This window comes from Lycium barbarum, chromosome 8, assembly GCF_019175385.1.
Source record: "Lycium barbarum isolate Lr01 chromosome 8, ASM1917538v2, whole genome shotgun sequence".
NCBI classification, from domain to species: domain Eukaryota; kingdom Viridiplantae; phylum Streptophyta; class Magnoliopsida; order Solanales; family Solanaceae; genus Lycium; species Lycium barbarum.
In genome coordinates this window covers 26,390,764-26,410,135 of record NC_083344.1, presented here as the reverse complement: position 1 = coordinate 26,410,135, position 19,372 = coordinate 26,390,764, and the positions used below count along the sequence as shown (strand labels likewise).

The 19,372-nt window shown below is 37.3% G+C and overlaps 1 protein-coding gene across 1 annotated transcript; it reads left to right on the top strand.

The window, feature by feature from the left end:
* The first annotated feature begins 2,657 nt into the window (after positions 1-2,657).
* On the top strand, positions 2,658-7,338 carry LOC132607774 (uncharacterized). Its single transcript, XM_060321854.1, has 3 exons — positions 2,658-3,108; positions 7,060-7,139; positions 7,249-7,338. Exons 1-3 carry the CDS (start codon positions 2,658-2,660, stop codon positions 7,336-7,338), a joined length of 621 nt encoding a protein of 206 aa, XP_060177837.1.
* The last annotated feature ends 12,034 nt before the right edge of the window (positions 7,339-19,372 follow it).

The following is a 19,372-nucleotide window of genomic DNA, read 5'->3' as shown; positions in this document are numbered from 1 at the left end:
ATCTTATCTTAAGGCTCATAAAATGATCTCAAAGGGGTGTACCTCTCATCTAGTTGTTATTAGTGTCACTCAGGCCGTAATAGCTAAGTTTAAATCTGTTCCTGTGGTTGATGAGTTTCTCAAAGATCTCCCAGGAATTCTGCCTGAAAGAGTTATTGATTTTAGGATCGATGTTATCCCTGATACTCAACCAATATCTATTATGCTATATCTTATGGCTCCAGCAGAGCTACATGAATTAAAGGGCCAATTGAATGACTTGTTTGATAAAGGTTTTATTCAACTAAGTACCTCACCTTTTCTCCAGTCTTGTTTCTCAGAAAGAAGAATGGTTCTCTTCGGATATGTGTTGATTATCGTCAACTTAATAACCTGACCATCAAGAGTCTAGTAGGAGCAGTTGTAGCTTTACCAGTTGTACCTATTCCAATTGCCTAGGATAGATGACTTGTTCGACCAACTACAGGGTGCTATTTTCAAAGATTGACTTAAGGTCTGGGTATCATCAACTGAAAATAAAGAAGTAGGATATTCCAAAAATATCTTGTCATCTCGTTATGGGCATTTTGGTCATGTCCTTTGGTCTAATAAATGCACCTTATGTGTTTATGGATCTGATGAATCGTGTATTTAAGCCTTTCCTTGATCATTTCATTATTATGTTTATTGATGATATCCTCATGTATTCGAAGAGCCGTGAAGAGCATGCAGGTCACTTGAGAATCACCTTGAAAACACTTGAGGAGAACAAACTTTATGCACAATTTTCTAGGTGTGAATTCTTGCTTAACTCTATGTCATTCTTGGGTCATGTGGTGGCTAGAAAGGGTATCAATGTTGATCCTCAGAAGATTGCAGCATTAAGGACTGGCTAAGACCCAAGAGCACGATGAATATTCATAGCTTCTTGGGTTTGTCAAGTTACTAACAGAAGTTTGTGGAAGGTTTCTTATCTATAGCTATACCACTGACGAAATTGACTCAGATAACTATTAAGTTTCAATGGTCTGAAGCATGTGAAAAGAGCTTTCAAGAGCTTAAGGTGAGATTGACTTTAGTTCATGTCCTGACCTTACCTTTAGGGTTAGGGGGTGATGTAGTTTATTGTGATGCCTCCAGAATTGGCTTGGGTTGTGTGTTGATGCAGAAGGGAAAAATTACTGCATATGCTTCGCGACAGTTGAAGAAGCACGACAAGAATTATCCGACTCATGATTTGGAGTTAGTCACTATGGTTTTCTCTTTAAAGATTTGGTGTCAGTACTTGTGTGCCGAGCACTGTGATGTATTCATAGATCACAAGAGCTTGCAATATATTTTCAAGTGGCTAGAGTTAAATCTCAAACAAAGAAGATTAGAATTATTTAAAGATTCTGAGTTGACATCCTGTATCACCTTGGCAAGGCGAATGTTGTTGCTGAATCCTTGAGCCATAGGTTAATGGGTACTCTTATGTATCTAGGATCTCATAAGATGCAAATGAGTAGAGAAACTCAAAGACTTGCTAGTCTTAGGGTTTGACTTGATGAAATTGAAAATGGAGAGTTGGTGGGAGTTATTCAAGCGCGATCCAACATCATGGAAAGAAGTAAGTCTAAGGAATACGAAGATCAACTTCTGGTGAAGCTACGAGATGGAGTGGAAAAAGGTGATTACACTTCATTCACCATTGATGCGGAGAATAATGTTCTAAGGTTGCAAGGACACTTATGTGTTCCTGATGTTGACAGTCTTCAACAAGAATTAATGGTGGAAGTGCATACTTTCAAATACTCAGTGCATCCGAGATCCACCAGGATGTATAAAGACTAAAAGAAACACTATTGGAGGAAAATCACGAAGGTAGATGTATCAAATTCCGTGGCTAAATATTTGAACAATCAACAGGTGAAGGTCGAACATCAAAGGCCTGGTAGGTTGGCTCAGAATATTGAGATCCCTCAATGGAAGTGGAAGATGATTAATATGGACTTTGTCTTGGGTTTACCCCGCACAAAGGCTAGGTTTGACTCTATTTGGGTGATCGTAGCTAGACTCACAAAGTCTGCACATTTCCTTCCTTTAAAGACGACAGATACTGCGACAAGTTATGCATGTTATATTTGAAAGAGATAGTCAGGTTGCATGGGGTTTCGATGTCTATCCTATCTGACAGAGGTACGCAAGTCACTGCTCATTTATAGAAATCATTCCAAGAAGGTCCAGGGACTCCAAATCTAAGCACTTCTCTTCCATTCCATTGCAAAAGGAAAAAGATATTGAATGATAGATTCACCATTGAGAAAATTAACCCCAAAAAGATGAATATTGTGGTTTTGTAACAGTGGCAGATCAAACAAGAACTTGATGAGGGAACGGGCAGGCAGAGAGGACTATCCAAACTCTCAAAGACATGTTGAGAGCTTGTGTGATTGATTTGGAGGAAATTGAGATGAGCATCTACCTCTTGTGGAGTTTGCTTAGCTATCAAACGAGTATTCAGATGGCTCCTTATGAAGCACTATATGGATGGCATTGTAGGTCGCTAATTGGGTGATTTGAACCTGCAAAAGTAGAATTATTGGGTCTTGAATCGGTTCATGAAGTGATTGAGAAAGTGAATCTCATTGTGCAATGAATTAAGACATCTTAAGAGTTGGCAAAAGTCTTATACGAATATGAGGCGTCGCGAGCTAGAATTTGTGGTTAGTGACAAGGTATTTTTGAAAGTGTCGCCATTGAAGAGTGTGATGTGGTTTGGTAGGAAGAGAAACCTTAGTCCTCATTTTATTGGCCCTTATGAAATTGTGAGAATAATTGGGAAGGTGGCTTACGAATTGCAGTTACCAGCCGAGATTTCTATGGTGCATCCTGTGTTTCACATTTCATTGTTGAGGTTCTATAAAACCAATCCTTTCTATATCTTAACTCATAAAGAGATCAAATTCAATAAGGGGTTATCATATGAAGAAGAACCTATGCAAATCTTAAATCATCAAGTTAGGAGGTTGAGAACTAAAGATTTAGCTTATGTTAAACTGTTGTGGAGAAATCATAATTGTGAGGAAGCAACTTGGGAAGCTGAAGAGGAAATAAAGAAGAATTACCCTCACTTATTCCCCATTTCAGGTATGTGTTAAACCTCTTGGTTAGTGAACCTTTGCAAATATGGACAAAGGGTGTAAAGATCCCTTAATTCGTGTTGAGGCTTGATTTTTGTAGTTGTGGGAGTCCTTGTGACGACCCTATTCTTGTTGTTGGGTTGTTACTTAAGTTTTAGTTTGGGATAGCTCATAACACAAAGGGAACTCTGGCGGAATTTCTGAAAATTTGGGGATTTAGTGATAATTTTAGGTTATGACTCTCATTTGGGGATGAATGATCCTAAGAGGGGGGTTGGGGGGTGGGGATAATGTAACATTCCGTAAATTCGGATTACTTGTGTTTATGTTAAAAGAGTGATAATGTGAAATTTTAGCCATATGAAGTCCTTCAGAGTGAGTTTGGGTGGAAATAGTTGTTTTAAGATCAAGACAATTAGTGAGATGCATATGATTTGATAGAATCGCCCAAGTTTACGGCAGGCCTTACTTTTAGCTGGATTTGCGTGTAGATCCATTGAGAATTTGAGAAAACATAAAAGATGCAACTTTTATCCCTTTGAAATACCTTTCTGACAATAGAAGGCTCATCTCAAACGGATCTTTGAGTAAAAGGTTATGGTAGTTTTACTAAAAGGTCGCAGAGCAGTCCGCTGGACCAATATGCGCCGCAAATTGCAATATGCGGCCGCAATTGTGGGCGCATTTTGGCCCCAAAGTTTCAAAGTATTCTGTTATGATCTACATTTCGATTTTCTGCAGCATTTTACAATATGTAGTACAAATCGTTTAGCAGAACAGCTCCGCCTACCAATACTAAACATGTGAAATTTTCTTAAATCTTTCATTCTACTTCGTTTTTGGCCGACTTTTTTAGGAGAAAAGACCCTATAACTTCTTCAAACCTCATAAGGTGAGTTCCTACTCAAACACCAAGTATTATTCTATTTCATTAACGTGGATTAACAGTAGTTCATCTTCCAAACCCGGGATTCTTGAAAATCGAAGATAGAGAAGTTGAAGGAATATTTGAGAATTCTCTTTAAGGTAAGACCTTTGATATTTTCTGATGTTATTGAAGGGTTTCATACTAATTTAGGGTATTATAAGTGATAGGAATCCATGGGTGAATTCTTGGGGATCAAGAACACTTTTTTGGACATGAAAAAACCCTAACTTCTCATTTATGGGCGGGAACAATTAGAGTTGGTTAAAGCTCTAAACATTATCATTAAAATCTATTGTAGAATGATTTTTTAATGTGGAAGAATGCATTTGATATCCTCTTAGTAGGAATTGAGGTATGTATTTATTTCTAAAACACTCTTTTGAAGTACTTCTGCGTGTGAACCCTTATTTGTGAATAATGATTATTTTAGAACATACTTTTCGATTCAAATATGATTTTAACAAGTTTATGCGTGTGTAGGGTCAAGCCCGCATCGGACCTTATACGTAATTTATGATTTTGTTGAACTTACTTCTTAAAGGTTGAAGCTTTAAACATGTCTTGCCCGTGTAATGAGTTTTCTTGAAATTTAAACTTAATAAGAGATTGAATAGGATTTTTAAATTGATTTTTGATTGTGAAGTACCTCTTTTATTGAGAAGATGACTTGAGAAGTGGGCTGATAAGCCATGATTGATCGGCTAATATGCCATGACTAGTATTTTCTTGTGTTTGGGCATGTATAGGCAAGCTGTGCTAGTAGAGAGGATGATTAGTCGTTATGGGTCCTAACGTATCGCTTTTGAGCATTGTTGTGTCAGTCCAAAGGATGTTTGACCTCCGTGGAAAAATAGCCCTGGTGTATCTATTGTTGTGCTAGTCCAGAGGACGATTAACCTCTGTGGGATGATAACCCCAGTGTATCGAATAATTGTTCACCCGTGAGTGGCATGTGTTGATTCTTTGATTGCTTATGATTTGTCCTGTTGGTGATTATCGAACCATAGGTTAAAGACTTAATATGGTAAATGATATAATGAGTTGAACTTGATATATTTCTTCACTATGGGTTCTCACTGATGATTTTTACTAAGTTTGATAATTTAATCTATCTCTGGATTTCAATTCTTATCATTAATAGTGTTTACTGATTTTACTATCTTATTTTAATTTGTTAACAATTGTCTCTTAAACACTCATTGGGTTTTCAGTACTCAGGCATACCATTGTTGTTTTTTATGGCGTGTAGTTAACGTAGAAGAGCAGGTTCGTGACGCTTGTCCGGAATCGGTGAACTTGCTGCTTTTTGGACTTCTTGGTGAGCCTACAGTCTTGTTCGTGGGACATCTCTCTACTTTAGTATATTGCTTTGAGTATTTGGGCTGCGTCCGAAGTTAGACTATTCATTTATCCTTCTTAGAAGCTCCATATATAGGTGTTATTACAGTGGGTAGTTGTTGAAGCCATTGATTGACTCTTTGGAAGTTTTTGCCACATTTCAAGAATTTTGTTTATACTAGACTTCCACTGGTATTTTTTCGAATACATGCGGACATGTTTTCTTTTAAATCGTAGTAACTTGTTTAAATAAATACTGAAAAATTATTAAATGATATTAACGACTGTTTAACTTTACAAGGTGCTTTTGATGTGGCTTCCTAGCATCGGATGCATATTGCGCCAGGGTCGAGTTTGTATGCCATCAGGTATATTATTGTTGAACATCTCGAGGCCTAGCTGTCACAGATAATCACATTTAACAATATAACAAACTCAAAAATTTAGTAAATTTTCAAGGAAGAGAAGTGCTGCAAAATATATATGTGCTCAAAAGTTCTCTTAAAACAACATAACAAGCCTATCGTTCTTATATCAATTGTATATAATATCAAGTCAATTTAAGAACACATTTTTCAAAGTTAACACAAATAGTAGCTCTTATCCAGAGTTTGATGCATCTTATTCTGCAAAAGTCAATATTAGTTTTGAAAACTGCCAAGTAATCCTTTATGAAATCTTGGGTGATTCAAGTCCTATTTCTTTTAGCATTCAATATAAGCACAACGTTGGTAGTCTGGATGAGACTGTTGAGGTCATTAATGCAAAATATGTGGTGGATGAGGGATGGAAGAGTCATTATCAACAAAATCACATTGCCATTAATAGTTCGGATTTGTCACTTTAGCTGGCTAACCTTTTTCAAAAGTGCAATGAAATTTGGGTGGAATTGAAAAGTCACAGCACCAGTGGAGTTAACTCAAATGAATGGTAAGATATATTGTATGTATGGTGATGGAGAAGAAGAAAAGAGTATAGAACTTATGATCTAAACTGTTATATGTACTTTTCGTTAAACTCTTATATGTACTTTTGTTTCTGACTAGTACTTATTTACCTTTATCTGCAAGTTATTTTGCTCTCAGACCTTCTAGTAGATTAAGCTGATTTAAGAATTATAAACTAGGCTTCTTGACGGAAATTGTATGAAGAGAAGTTTTCTCTTGCTCTTCTATGTTTGAAAATGGATTAGAGCTGGTTTCTATAAGTAATTTGAACTGTACTAATTCGTGTTGGTTCTTGCTTTATTTAGACCAATTCAATTGGAGAAATTATAGTATTCACCAAAGATATCAGTGCTTGTTTTCTGAAGATCTCGACCCCGAACAAGAGGATGACTTCATGGCACACGTGAGATCTTATTTTTTGATGGGCAAGACTTCAATTTAGTATATGATGGACTAGCTATAATTGGTTTCTGAAAATTTGTCTTTAATAAAACTACATGAACCCTTTTAATAATAGTTATTCGATATATTAGTTATTTTTTCCTGTGAAGTTTTAATATGTGTTAAAGAATCTTTATAACCAACTATTATTAGATAAAATAATATCAAATTTTGTGCCAACCATTTTATCAAATCAACCTAACCAAATGAGTCCTAATGATTTAAGTTATCCTCACGGTGTGTAAATATTTTACACTATCAGTGTGATTACCTATTATAATGTTTTAATTACTTTTTGTACCAGGTTGCTATTTAATGCTCATTAATAAGAAAACAATAATGGGGCAAGAACAATGGATCACGTACCTCTTTGATGCAGCGGAAGTTATTATAATTACCACCAAAAGGATTTCCACAAGTCAAACTTCGATTCTCTAAGAAACGAAGTTAGTATTCCACGAAGTAAATGTATTTTCTTTGTGTGCATTTTTAGGGAGATTTAGAGAAGAAGAAATTTGGTATTGCATCCCTTATACGTTGTTCTGATCTTATTGAGAAGGGAGGTAGAGGTTATGGAGAATAAATCACCCCTCTATTATCCACGTAATACGGTTTCCTTTAGTGGGAGTTATCTGATTTAAAAATAACTTCTCACATAATAACCTTTTTTATTCGTTATCTCTACTAATGCGGTCGGGTCAGCCCATATGGAGCGACCCGCAATCCAATATCCAACATCTCCCACTTCGCTCAAGGTGGGCTAGACCCAAGCAATCACCATGTAAGCATTACACACAATTCATACCAAAAAATAGTTCATGCGACCAGTGAGCATCAAGAGCTACAATATTCTGTAACCTATTGAGGTTGTACAAAATCTCAATATGTGAATACATACAAGTTAAATTACTAATTTCTTTAATTGTCTTCCCTTTTTACTCGAAACTATCTATTCCAAATCAACTGTTTTTCTATAAATGCACTTCATTGCCGAATCACTCATCACTATTAGTGATATGCTAAAGTAGCAACACTGATTGAAACTTCAAGAAATGGTCAAAGGTCAAAGGGTATTCCAATGAAAAGTTAATGTAACCTTTCAGGGTCCCACATAATGAAGAAGCAGGGATCCATTCTTCCATTAACCCATTGGTCGCTACGCACACGCGGTATGAAACACATGCTACGATGTTCTCACCTTATAGTGGAGTGCGTGCCTCATTCATTTACAAATTCAACACTGTACAGATCTTGGTCCAGACACCTCTAGATGTCTAACCCGAGCTTCTCTTTTCGACAATCCTCAAATTCATCTTTTTAGAGAAACTTATATCTGGCTTACAAAGCAAGTCATAATATGGTGGTAGAACAAATCTCTACACGTTCCTCAACGTAAGAGGCGATTGCTTGTGTGTGAGAGCCAATCTCGCGACTTGTTCGATACACTTTATCAATAAAATTACATCATCACATGCATATAAGATATGAACATAAATTCAAGAGTCAAATATTGATGATAATATTGTAACAACCAAGTCATTTTATAATACAGAAATATGATCATATCCTGTGCAAACCTAGAGCCATAACATGTTTCTCAAACAAGTCTTTAGATATCGCCTTTGTAAAAGGATCAGCTATCATTTCTCGCGTAGGTATGTGTTGTAAAGTTACTTCTCCACCTGCTACTGTGTCTCTCACAAAGTTATAATTGATGTCAAAGTGTTTGGTTTTGCTGTGATAGTTAGGTCCTTTGCGTATGCAATATCCGCTTAAATACCAGAATATAAAATCATTGATCCTTGAGAATTCTTTGCAACTCCCAAATGCTCAAAGAATCTTTTTAACCATATAGCTTCTTGTACTACAGATCCACAAGCTACGAACTCAGCTTCAATAGTCGGAAGGGCCGTGCAAGTTTGTTTCTTATTCTTCATGAAATAGCACCAACATTAAGTACGAAAGCATAACCGGATGTCGATTCTCTATCATTCCGGTCACCAGCCTAATCAACATCTGTATACACTGTTAAGTGTAAATCATTTCCATAATTCCACTATAACATAGTGAATAATCAACAGTTCCTTTTAGGTATCGAAAGATCCTCTTCACAGCTTTTCAATGATCTCTTCTAGGATTGGACTGCTATCTGCTAACGAGACCTATGGCATAACAAATGTCCGGACGAGTACACATCATAGTATACATCAAACTCTCGACATCACTTGAATATGGAACTCGAGACATGTCTTCTTTTTCTTTTTTAGTCGTTGGACACATTTCAAGGCTTAAAGTCTCACCTCTAGCTATAGGAGTATCCATGGGTTTGCTACTATTCATTCAGAAGTGTTCCAAAATTTTATTTATATAACTTTCTTGAGATAGACTAAAAAACTTCTTGGATCTCTTTGGATCTTAACACCCATAGTCTGCTTCACCTATGTCTTTCATGTCAAATAACTTTGAAATCCATGACTTGATAGTTTTCACATACTCCTGATTATTTCTGGCTAATAAATTATCATCCACGTAAAGAGAAAGAATTACAAACATTCCATTGGACTTCTTCACATAGATGCAGCGGTCTTCATCGATCATGGTGAAATCATATGAAATCACCTCCTTGTGAAATCTCAAATACCACTGTCTTGAAGACTGCTTTAGGCCATAAATAGATCTTTTTAATTTACAGACTTTCTTTTCTTGGCCTTTAACGATAAAACATACAGGTTGTTCCATGTAAATTTACTTATTTAGTTATCCATTTTAAAAAGCTGTCTTCATGTCCATTTGGTGTAACTCTAGATCCAAACATGCAACAATAGGCAAAAGTAAGAGAATTGAGGTAAACTTCACAACTGCTGAAAAGGTTTCCTCATAATCTATTCCAGCTTGCTGGGTAAAAGCTTTTGTGATCAATCGTGCCTTGTATCTTTCTACTAACCCATCCTCTTTGTGCTTAATTTTTAGAACCTATTTGTTCCCAATAGCTCTTCGCCCAGAAGGAAGGTCAACCAGTTCCCAAACATTGTTGGTTCTCATGGACTCCAATTCGATTTTAATTGCTTTCATCCATTCATCTTTTCCAGGGCTTGCCAAAGCCTCAGTAACAGAATTAGGTTCATCCAATTCTGTAGGAGATACCAAGAAAACATAATGTTCAATCCTTTAAGTGTAGCGGTTTGTATTTTTTCCGATTTGTATTTGCACTTGCCTCATTTAAAAGGAAAGTGTCCCTGGGAAGTACGGTTGTCAATCGTACCAGGAAAAAGGAAAAATATACCTCTACGTGATGATGCTCTAAATGGACTTTATTTTTAGAGTCGCCATCTAATTTTTAGGAAATTAGAAAAAACCAATTCGAAAAGGGTTCATTTAAAACAACTAAATTTTAAAAGAAACCTAATCTAACCAAAGTATGGGTAAGGGTTCTGGTGATCCCCCGTGGAAGGTGTTAGGTACCCCGGTATTAAAGATCCGTAAAATACGGTTGACCTACGGGTTCTAATAGTATGCCTTTGTAGATATGAATTGTTTATAGTGAAAAAAATTATTTTAGCTTATATTTCCACAACAAAGAATTTAGTCATTCATACAAAATACATCACATTTCAAGAAACGAAAGTGGTAAAGTTTTGTCCAAAATTGGGCGTTTGGGTTTCTGACTAGAACACCTAGGTTAAAACCCGAAGGCGTTAACCTAAATAAAACACTACGTAAGCTCACCCGAATTTTTTAGAAAAAAGGTTTTTAGTTTTTATAAAATCGTTTTTTGGCATACTATTATTATCCATACTTTAACTATATTTTATATATTTTAGATCTTTAGTCCATCCAAAACATATTTTAAGTCCATTTTGTCCAAATTGTCCATAGGTACAGTGTCAATTTGTCCCAATGTCCATAAATTTGCCAAGTTATTTTTTGTCAAGAATCATGATTTGCATAAGAAATGTCCATTTTTATTCATAGGGCGGTTTTGGTCTAAAAATCAATTTTTTGCACGTTATCATTCATCAAAAATCAGTTTTTTATATCTTAAAAATAGTTTTTGGCAACTCTAGATTCGTGACAATTTTTTTAAAGGGTTCCAATAAACATATTTCATCAAATAAATAATATAAAGTGAGGGAGTTAGGCCTACCAAGCCCAACAGAAATAAAATGCAATTATGTTCGCTCCAAATCCGGTCCAAATGCTTAGCTTGTCCATTATGAGGTTGACTCGATCTAAGTGAGTTGGTGGGCCTCGTTGGACCCACCAACGAATGGGGGTGTTTACAAATAAAAATGAGTATACAATGTATTTGTACTCAATTTAAGGACACAAATTAAATTACAATGCCAAAAATTAAATTACAATAGAATTGGGCTAGGCCCATATTCATTAAACTAATGGGGAGGGGGACAATTGTGCAAAAAGGGACATTTTTTCAAAAATATAAACCTGCTGGAGCATCGAACGGGCCCAACTGGCCCAACTATTGGAATAGGCATAAAATTTTCTTAGTGTCAAAACAGGATATACATGGTATACTAGATGATATACTCTCATATAGAGAGCAAAACCCTTTAAAGGGCATACCTTCCATATACAACCAACATACACTATTTATTCTTTAATATTCACTCTACAAATGCCTCTTTTAACTACCCAAAGAAACTCAAAAATTCCCAAAAATGATCCAGACTTTCCAAATTCAAAAATATTCAGATTTTACCAAGCAATCAAGCATATAGAAAACTTATGGTTGTAGTCTAAAATGACTGGTTTAGGCAAAGCTTATCACACAGTATCCCAGCCAATGAACATGAAAAGAACAAGCATTTTAAACCAAGGAAAATGCATAAGAGACTATGTTCAACACTCAATGCGGGGAAACAGTTTTTTGAAGTCAATTTATCCTTTAAAATTCATGATCATTCTAGGATAATAGTAAAGGGAACACTTAGTCAAATAAATCTTTTCAAAGTTCCAATTTTTAAGGATAGGTATGCAGTTTCCACAAATGCAACAAAAAACAAAACTTCCAGCCAAGATAAGCCTATTTTTTGACAGAGTCCAAAGGTGATAACAAATAGAATGGTGTACCTAAAGTTAAAATCTACGCTAGTGCCAAACAGGATCATTCAAGAGCAATACTCGGTTTCTTGAGATTTCAAGACTGCAATTCTCAATCTGTATTCAAAGTTAAATTATACATCTTCTAATGTTGGCTTAGGTGAATAAATCTTTCAAATTCAGGAAATTTTTAAGAGGGGCCAAGTGGGGATTCATAAACAAAGAACATACTTAGCAATTGTGTTAAAAAGACACATTTATGCACAACAAATAAGAAGAACAGGATTGCATATTCTTATAAGTTTTCCCAATCAAACAAAGAGGCCAATTTCAAACAGGACTCAGGAAATGTGTAGTGTCACTAAGAATCAATACAAGATAAGACACTAAGTGAAGGTTAAGGAACAACCAAGTTAATCAACAAACAGGAAAAGCACCTTCATATTTTAAAACGTACAACCTTTTCCAAATTTCTTTTTTAGCACAAGTAACAAACTTTCAGTCTTCACACTCATCACTCTTAGTCTTTCAACCTTTAAAACAGGTTCTCAATTTTAAAATGTGGCGAATTAGTCAAAGAAAAGTAATGGAAACAATTTCACAAACATCCTAGTTGAGACAGGTGCACATACAATCTTCACTTAGTCTCAAGCAAATTTGAAGTTTTCCAAAAAACCCAAGATGTAGTGCATCTTTCAAAATAGCAGAAATGCACATATCTTATACAAAAGAATCCAGCTAATGTGAATTGAATCCTCTACAAGATCCTATAGTTACTATGTGAACTGCCAACTATGATCTATTACCAGTTTTTGGGTTAAATGACAATACTATGAAAGGATTCTGTCTAAGTGCAGGGTCTTAAGATAGTAGCTTTAGCTTAGTTTCATTCTCAAAATTTAAGCAAAAAGACCCAAATACAGATGTAGAATCAAGCATTGTTCTAAGAGGACACACAGAGTAATCAAGAGACTTAGCAATAGATTTTTAAGCCATTTAAACTAGTTCTAAACTTAAAAAAATTTCAAATACCAAATAAACAGGTCTGTAAGTTTAACAAACCATCCAGGTTTCAGTCAAGGTCTGTTGTAATCAACTTTAGCCATTTCTAATCCCCAAAATCACCTCATCATATAGCAAGTTCAAATACTATAAGATTTTGAAGCTATATGAATATGCGAAATTTAGTTTGTTGAAGGAAGTGAAAGGTAAGTCGTGTTCGGAAAGGTTTTTGCTATAATTGAGCTAATATTTATTTGGTTAGAAGGAAGTGAAAGGCTTCTTATTCAAAGATTTCTTAGAGGAGCTCCATTTTGATCCGGAGCTGCAGCTGTGGGTACTATTCTTTTGTGTATATATGGGCATGGCAGGGTCCTGTCTCGTCCTTATGATGATGTTTCATACTCTTCTTAGAGGCTTGTAGACATTCGTGTATAGTAGATGTCTTTTGCCTTGTCGTCTCATGTTTTGGTATATTATTTTGTTAGCCTTGTCAGCTTGTGTATATGTGTAAGGGCTTAGTTGTTGATGTATAAAAGTGTTTTTTGCCGTTGGAAATGGTATTATTGAGGCATAGAGTTTGTTTATAGGCCATGTGGCTCACCTAGATGTGACTATGAATGTACGATAAGAGGTGTCCGGGTGTGTTAGCACCGGGTGCACGTCATGGCCCTCCGGTTGGGTCGTGACAAAAGTGGTATCAGAGCAGTTCTATTCTAGGGTGTGTCTACGAGTCGTGTCCAGTAGAGTTTTGTTTATGGGTGTGTTGCGCGCCACACTTATAAACAAAAGGCTGTGGGCATTTTTAGGAATGAATGACCTTCTCTCTTCATTGATCGTGCGATAGAGACATGATATAAGGATTTCTCTTTCCTTAACCGTGTATTATGTATTTTAGAAATGCTTGTAAAGAGAAAAGCTATGGCAACCCAAAAGGGCAAGACAGTGATGGAAAAGCGGGTTGAAATATTTCCTCCACCGGTTATAGAGGAGGGTGAGTCCCAGAACGTGGCTCAATCTCAGTCCTCTCACTCATTACCCGCTTCAGAGGAGTATGAGGGAGCCTCAGCCCCAGCTCCTCCACCAGATGCTTCTGGCCAAGATGTGAGAAAGGTCATTCATTTTCTCACTCAGTTAATTGCCGCTCAGATCCAGTGGCAAGGTACAGGTCAAGGTGATAGGGTTGTTAGTGCCAGAGCCTGTGATTTTATTTGCTTAAACCCACTGGAGTTCTTCGGGTCAAAGCCGGATGAGGATCCTCAGAGCTTTATTGATGGGATGTTGAGGACACTTCGGTTAATGCATGCTTCAGACATTGAATCGGTAGATTTAGCATCCTATAGATTGCGGGATGTCGCGGCTCATTGGTATACGGTTTTGATAGCTTCAAGGGGAGTTAATGCACTTCCCTCGGTATGGCAAGAATTTCTTGTTGCCTTCCTCCGACATTGCTTGCCTCCCTAGGTTCGACGGGCTAGAGCTGATAAGTTCTTGAATCTTCGGCAAGGAAGTATAAGTGCCTTAGAGTACAGTCTCCGCTTCAATTCTTTGGGTATGTATGCTCCGTCCATGGTAGCGGATATAGGTGATCGAGTGCACCAATTTTTGAGTGTCTTAGGGCCACACTTGATGGATAAGTTCTTGACTGCATCCCTTCATGACAATATGGATATTTCACGCATCCAAGCCCATGCCCAGAATTTAGAGGAAAGCCAACAACAGCAAAAAAGTGAGCGTGAGCATGACATAGGGTATAGCAAGAGGGCTAGATCTTCGGTCCCGATTAGTGATAGGGCCAGACTTGGTCCAGCAAGCTATAGAGGAAGTCAAGCTCATACAAGATCGGTTATTAACAGCTCAGAGTCGTCAGATATCCTATGCACACAATCGTCGAAGGGAATTAGAGTTTCAAGTGAAAGATTGGGCATTCTTAAAGATGTCGCCAATGAAGGGCGTCATGAGATTTGGAAAAAAAGGAAAGTTTAGTACACAGTACATTGGACCTTATGAGATTGTACGCAAGGTAGGCCAAGTGGCTTATGAATTAGACCTACCGTCGGATTTGGAGTCAGTCCATCTGATTTTCCATGTATCGATGTTTCGTAAGTGCATTGGAGATCCTTCCAGGATTGTACCAATAGATGATGTCAAAGTTATCCTACGAAGAAGTTCCCATTGCCATTCTAGATAGTTACGGAGACTCAGGACCAAAGATGTAGCTTCAGTTAAATTCTTATGGAGAAATAATAATAGAGAGGAAATAACTTGAGAAGTAAAGAAAACATGAAGTTCAGGTACCCGCATTTATTTCCACCTCCAAAGGAGACTCGGGCAGAAACGCCATTTTCCTCAGGTATGTAGGGCTTTCCTTGATGCTTTCTTGGTCGTGTGTGGCCATAGTTATTGATTTTGTTGTTGTAGCCCCGTGAGGCTATGCATTTTAGGTTGCTATGATAGGATGGTAGTGCCATGTTGCAAGGGAAACTCTGACAAATCTTTTATAGAATCCCCAAGAACCTAACATTCGAGGACGAATGTTCCTAAGGGGGGAAGAATGTTACACCTCAAAAAATTTCGGATTTGTTGCCTTGTGAGTAGACTAATGTGAGCTTCAAATGAACATGAAATCCTTACAAGATTAAGGAGAGAATTGGATAGCTTAAAGTGCATAATATAAGATTTTGAAGCCCTATGAATATGCGAAATTTAGTTTGTTGAAGGAAGTGAAAGGTAAGTCGTGTTCGGAAAGGTGTTCGCTATAATTGAGCTAATATTTATTTGGTAACGTCTTGAGGGGATACCATAGGGTCTGTTGTATGGTTAATGAAGTGTTATATAAGTTCCAAGAAGCTTCCACAAGGATTAGAAGGCAAACGAATCAACGAGCGAAAGTTTCGGAAAATAAAGGGTTATACGACCACTTATATGGTCCGTATAACTTTATACAGTCCGTATAAGGGGGTCCGTATAACATAACCCTTACAGATAGGGGTATTTTCTTAGTGGTGTTATACGGTCCACTTATACAGACCGCATAAGTGGTCTGTATAAGTCCATCGGGCAAATTTCTTATTTTTGTATAAATAGATGACCCTTGTTCTTTTATTTCATTTCCCACACTTCCAAAAGTCTTGAGAGCTCCAAAACCTTCTCCAAGAATATTCCACTATAACCCAAGATAAAACAAAGACCAAGAGGGAAGAATCAAGATACCCATGTATTAGAAGTCTTGCTAGAGTTAGCAGACTACAAGAATTCTTGGGTATTGAAGCTAGGGTTTTCATATAAGTTGATAGCTGCTCCAAAGATCATTCCTATAAGATAAAAGGTTAGTTTTCATGCTTATTTCATTTTATCAAGAATGCTTGGTTGTTGAACAACTTGGGTAGAAGAAGAAAGTAGAAAATGAGATTTAAATGTAGCTTTTATGATGTTTTTGAGTAGTAAGCTAACTTAAGTTATGATTCTTAGTATAATATGGATATAATCTTGTTATGGAAGATAATAATGGTGATGAGGAAGCGTTGTATGAAATTGTGAAATGGGTTGGTGTGAAGTTTTTAGTATAAGTTGAATGTGAGAATGAATTTTGAAGACTTAATGGAATGTGAGTACTTAATTATGATATTATGGATGTTATTATGGATATTTGGGAGTTGTTTTGTAAGATGGTGGAAGTTGATGAAATAGGGAAATGCCATGAATTATTCTAGTTTGCATCTAAGAGTATCATTAAGGCTTAACCATGGTATGGATCCTTCTAAATGTAAATTATCCAAGCTTCGATGGGGAACGTTAAGTAGTTAAGAAGACGACGAGGTATGTAAGGCTAACCCTCCCTTCATTAAGGAATGATTCCTTTGCTATATACCTTCTCATGGGTTCCAAAATGTCTTCCAAATGACTTCATCCCTAGAATTACTAAAGCTCATGATTCTCAATATTTTCACGATGCTAGTACCTCCTTTATGTGATAGTTGATCCTCTAAGGGAAGAGGTAATGAAAACGATGACGATGATGATGCTGATGATACTTAGGGACTCCTATGTATACATGTATATCTATGTATGGCCATTATGTAACATCAAGCTTATATGGCCGGGTATGATATCTATCGCGCGCACACCACTGCAGATGGGTACGGATGACACTGAGCCTTTGTAGGGCCAAGAATGTGTAACACCGAACCTTATCATAGTCTGGTATGTAAGACACCGAACCTCTATGGTCGGGTATGATACTACTATAAGTATAAATGTATGAAATGGGAGGTACCCATTAGAAAGAGGGTCAGTAAATACAATGAACGCCGCTAGAGGTATAAATGGCTTTATCCTCCATGACTCTTCTATCCTCCCATGATTTTTCTATCTTATGCTATATTCTCATGCTTCCATTATGCTATTGATTATACTTTACATACTCATTACATTATTTGTACTGACGTCCTTTTGTTTGTGGACGCTGCGTCATGCCCACAGGTGGACAAGGAGATAGACTTGATCCTTAGGCTGCTTATTCAGAGATTGCTTAGAGGAGCTCCATTTGATCCGGAGCTGCAGCTGTGGGTACTATTCTTTTGTGTATATATGGGCATGGCGAGGTCTTTTCCCGTCCTCATGATAATGTTTTATACTCTTCTTAGAGTCTTGTAGATAGTCATGTATAGTAGATGTCTTTTGCCTTGTCGGCTCACGTTTTGGTATATTATTTTGTTAGCCTTATCGGCTTGTGTATATGTGCAAGGGCATAGTTGTTGATGTTGATGTATAAACGTTTTTTTAGCCGTTGGAAATGGTATTATTGAGGCATAGAGTTTGTTGATAGGCCATGTGGCTCACCTAGATGTGAATATGAATGTACGATAAGAGGTGCTAGGGTGGGTTAACACCGAGTGCCCGTCATAGCCCTCCGGTTGGGTCGTGACACTATGGCGACCAAAATGAAATGGTGTTTGTTTGATGCATCTGGCTTAATTGGTCCTATTACATCCATGCCCCAAGCGGCAAACGGCCACGGCGACGTTGTAGCATTCAGTTCTGTTGGAGGAACCTTTATTAAGCCTCTATGAATTTGACACTTGTGGCATTTCTGGACGAATTTGCTACAATCATTCTCCATGGTCATCCAGTAATAACCAGTTCTTAAAATCTTCTTTGCTAGCACAAACCCATCCATGTGAGGCCCGCAGGTTCCAGCATGCACTTCTTCAATCAATCTTGTGGCTTCGATGGAGTCAATACATCTACGCAATCCCAAATCTAGGGTTCTCTTGTATAGAACATTCTTGCTGAGGAAGAAACCATTCGCCAATTTTCTGATGGTCTTCTTCTGATTGATGGTGATTCCTTTGGGGTTTTCTCCTTTCTCCAGAAACATTTTAATGTCAACGTGCCAAGGTTTTCCATCAGTCTCTACTTCAATAAAAGCACAATAAGCTAGTTGATCTCTGATTTCAACTCTGACAGGATCAATGTATCTACTGTCAGGATGCTGAATCATGGATGCTATTGTTGCCAATGCATCAGAAAACTCATTCTGTGTTCTTGGTATATGCTTGAACTTGACTTCTTGGAACCGATCTGCCAGTCTTTCCACAAGTCCAACATACGGTGTGATCTTCTCGTTTTTGGTTGCCCATTCTCCTCGCACTTGATGAATTAACAGATCCGAGTCGCCAATTACCTGAAGATCTCTCATATCCTTGTCAAGGGATAAACGTAGACACAAGATACATTCTTCGTATTCAGCCATGTTGTTGGTGCAATTGAAGTTCCACTTGGCGGCCACTGGATAATATTGTCCTGAGTCTGAAACCAAAATAGCTTCGATTCCTGATCCTTTAAAGTTGACCACTCCATCAAAGTATACTTTCCATTCTAATTCATCTTCATTTTCTTTGCCCTCAATTGTCATTATTTCTTTATCCGCGAAGTAAGTCCACAAAGGTATGGGATTGTCATCACCGGACTTCCTGCCAGTAGATCTGCTAATGCTTTCCCCTTAACTGCTTTCTGTGCGACGTATTGAATGTCAAACTCGCTTAATAGCATCTGACATTTTGCCAACTTCCCTCTCGGCATAGGCTGGCGAAAGATGTACCTTAGGGGGTCCATTCTTGAGATCATATGAGTTGTGTATACAGCCATATAATGTCTTAACTTCTGAGACACCCAGGTTATTGCGCAACACATCTTTTCCACCAAGTAATATCTGGATTCACAGGGTGTGAACTTCTTACTGATGTAATAGCTATCCCTCTCTTTCTTGCCTGTTTCGTCATTTTTTGCCAACATGCACCCAAAAATATTTTCTAATACTGATATGTACAGCAGCAAAGGACTTCCCAGCCTTGGCGGGACCAAAACGGGTGGGTTTGATAGGTATCTTTTGATTGTGTCAAAGGCTTTCTAACAGTCCTCCGTCCATTTAGTTGGAGCATCTTTCTTGAGGAGTTTGAGAATTGGTTCTATAATTACTGTGAACTGAGCGATGAAGCGTCCAATGTAATTCAACCTTCCTAAGAAACTCATGACCTCTTTCTTTGTTCTTGGCG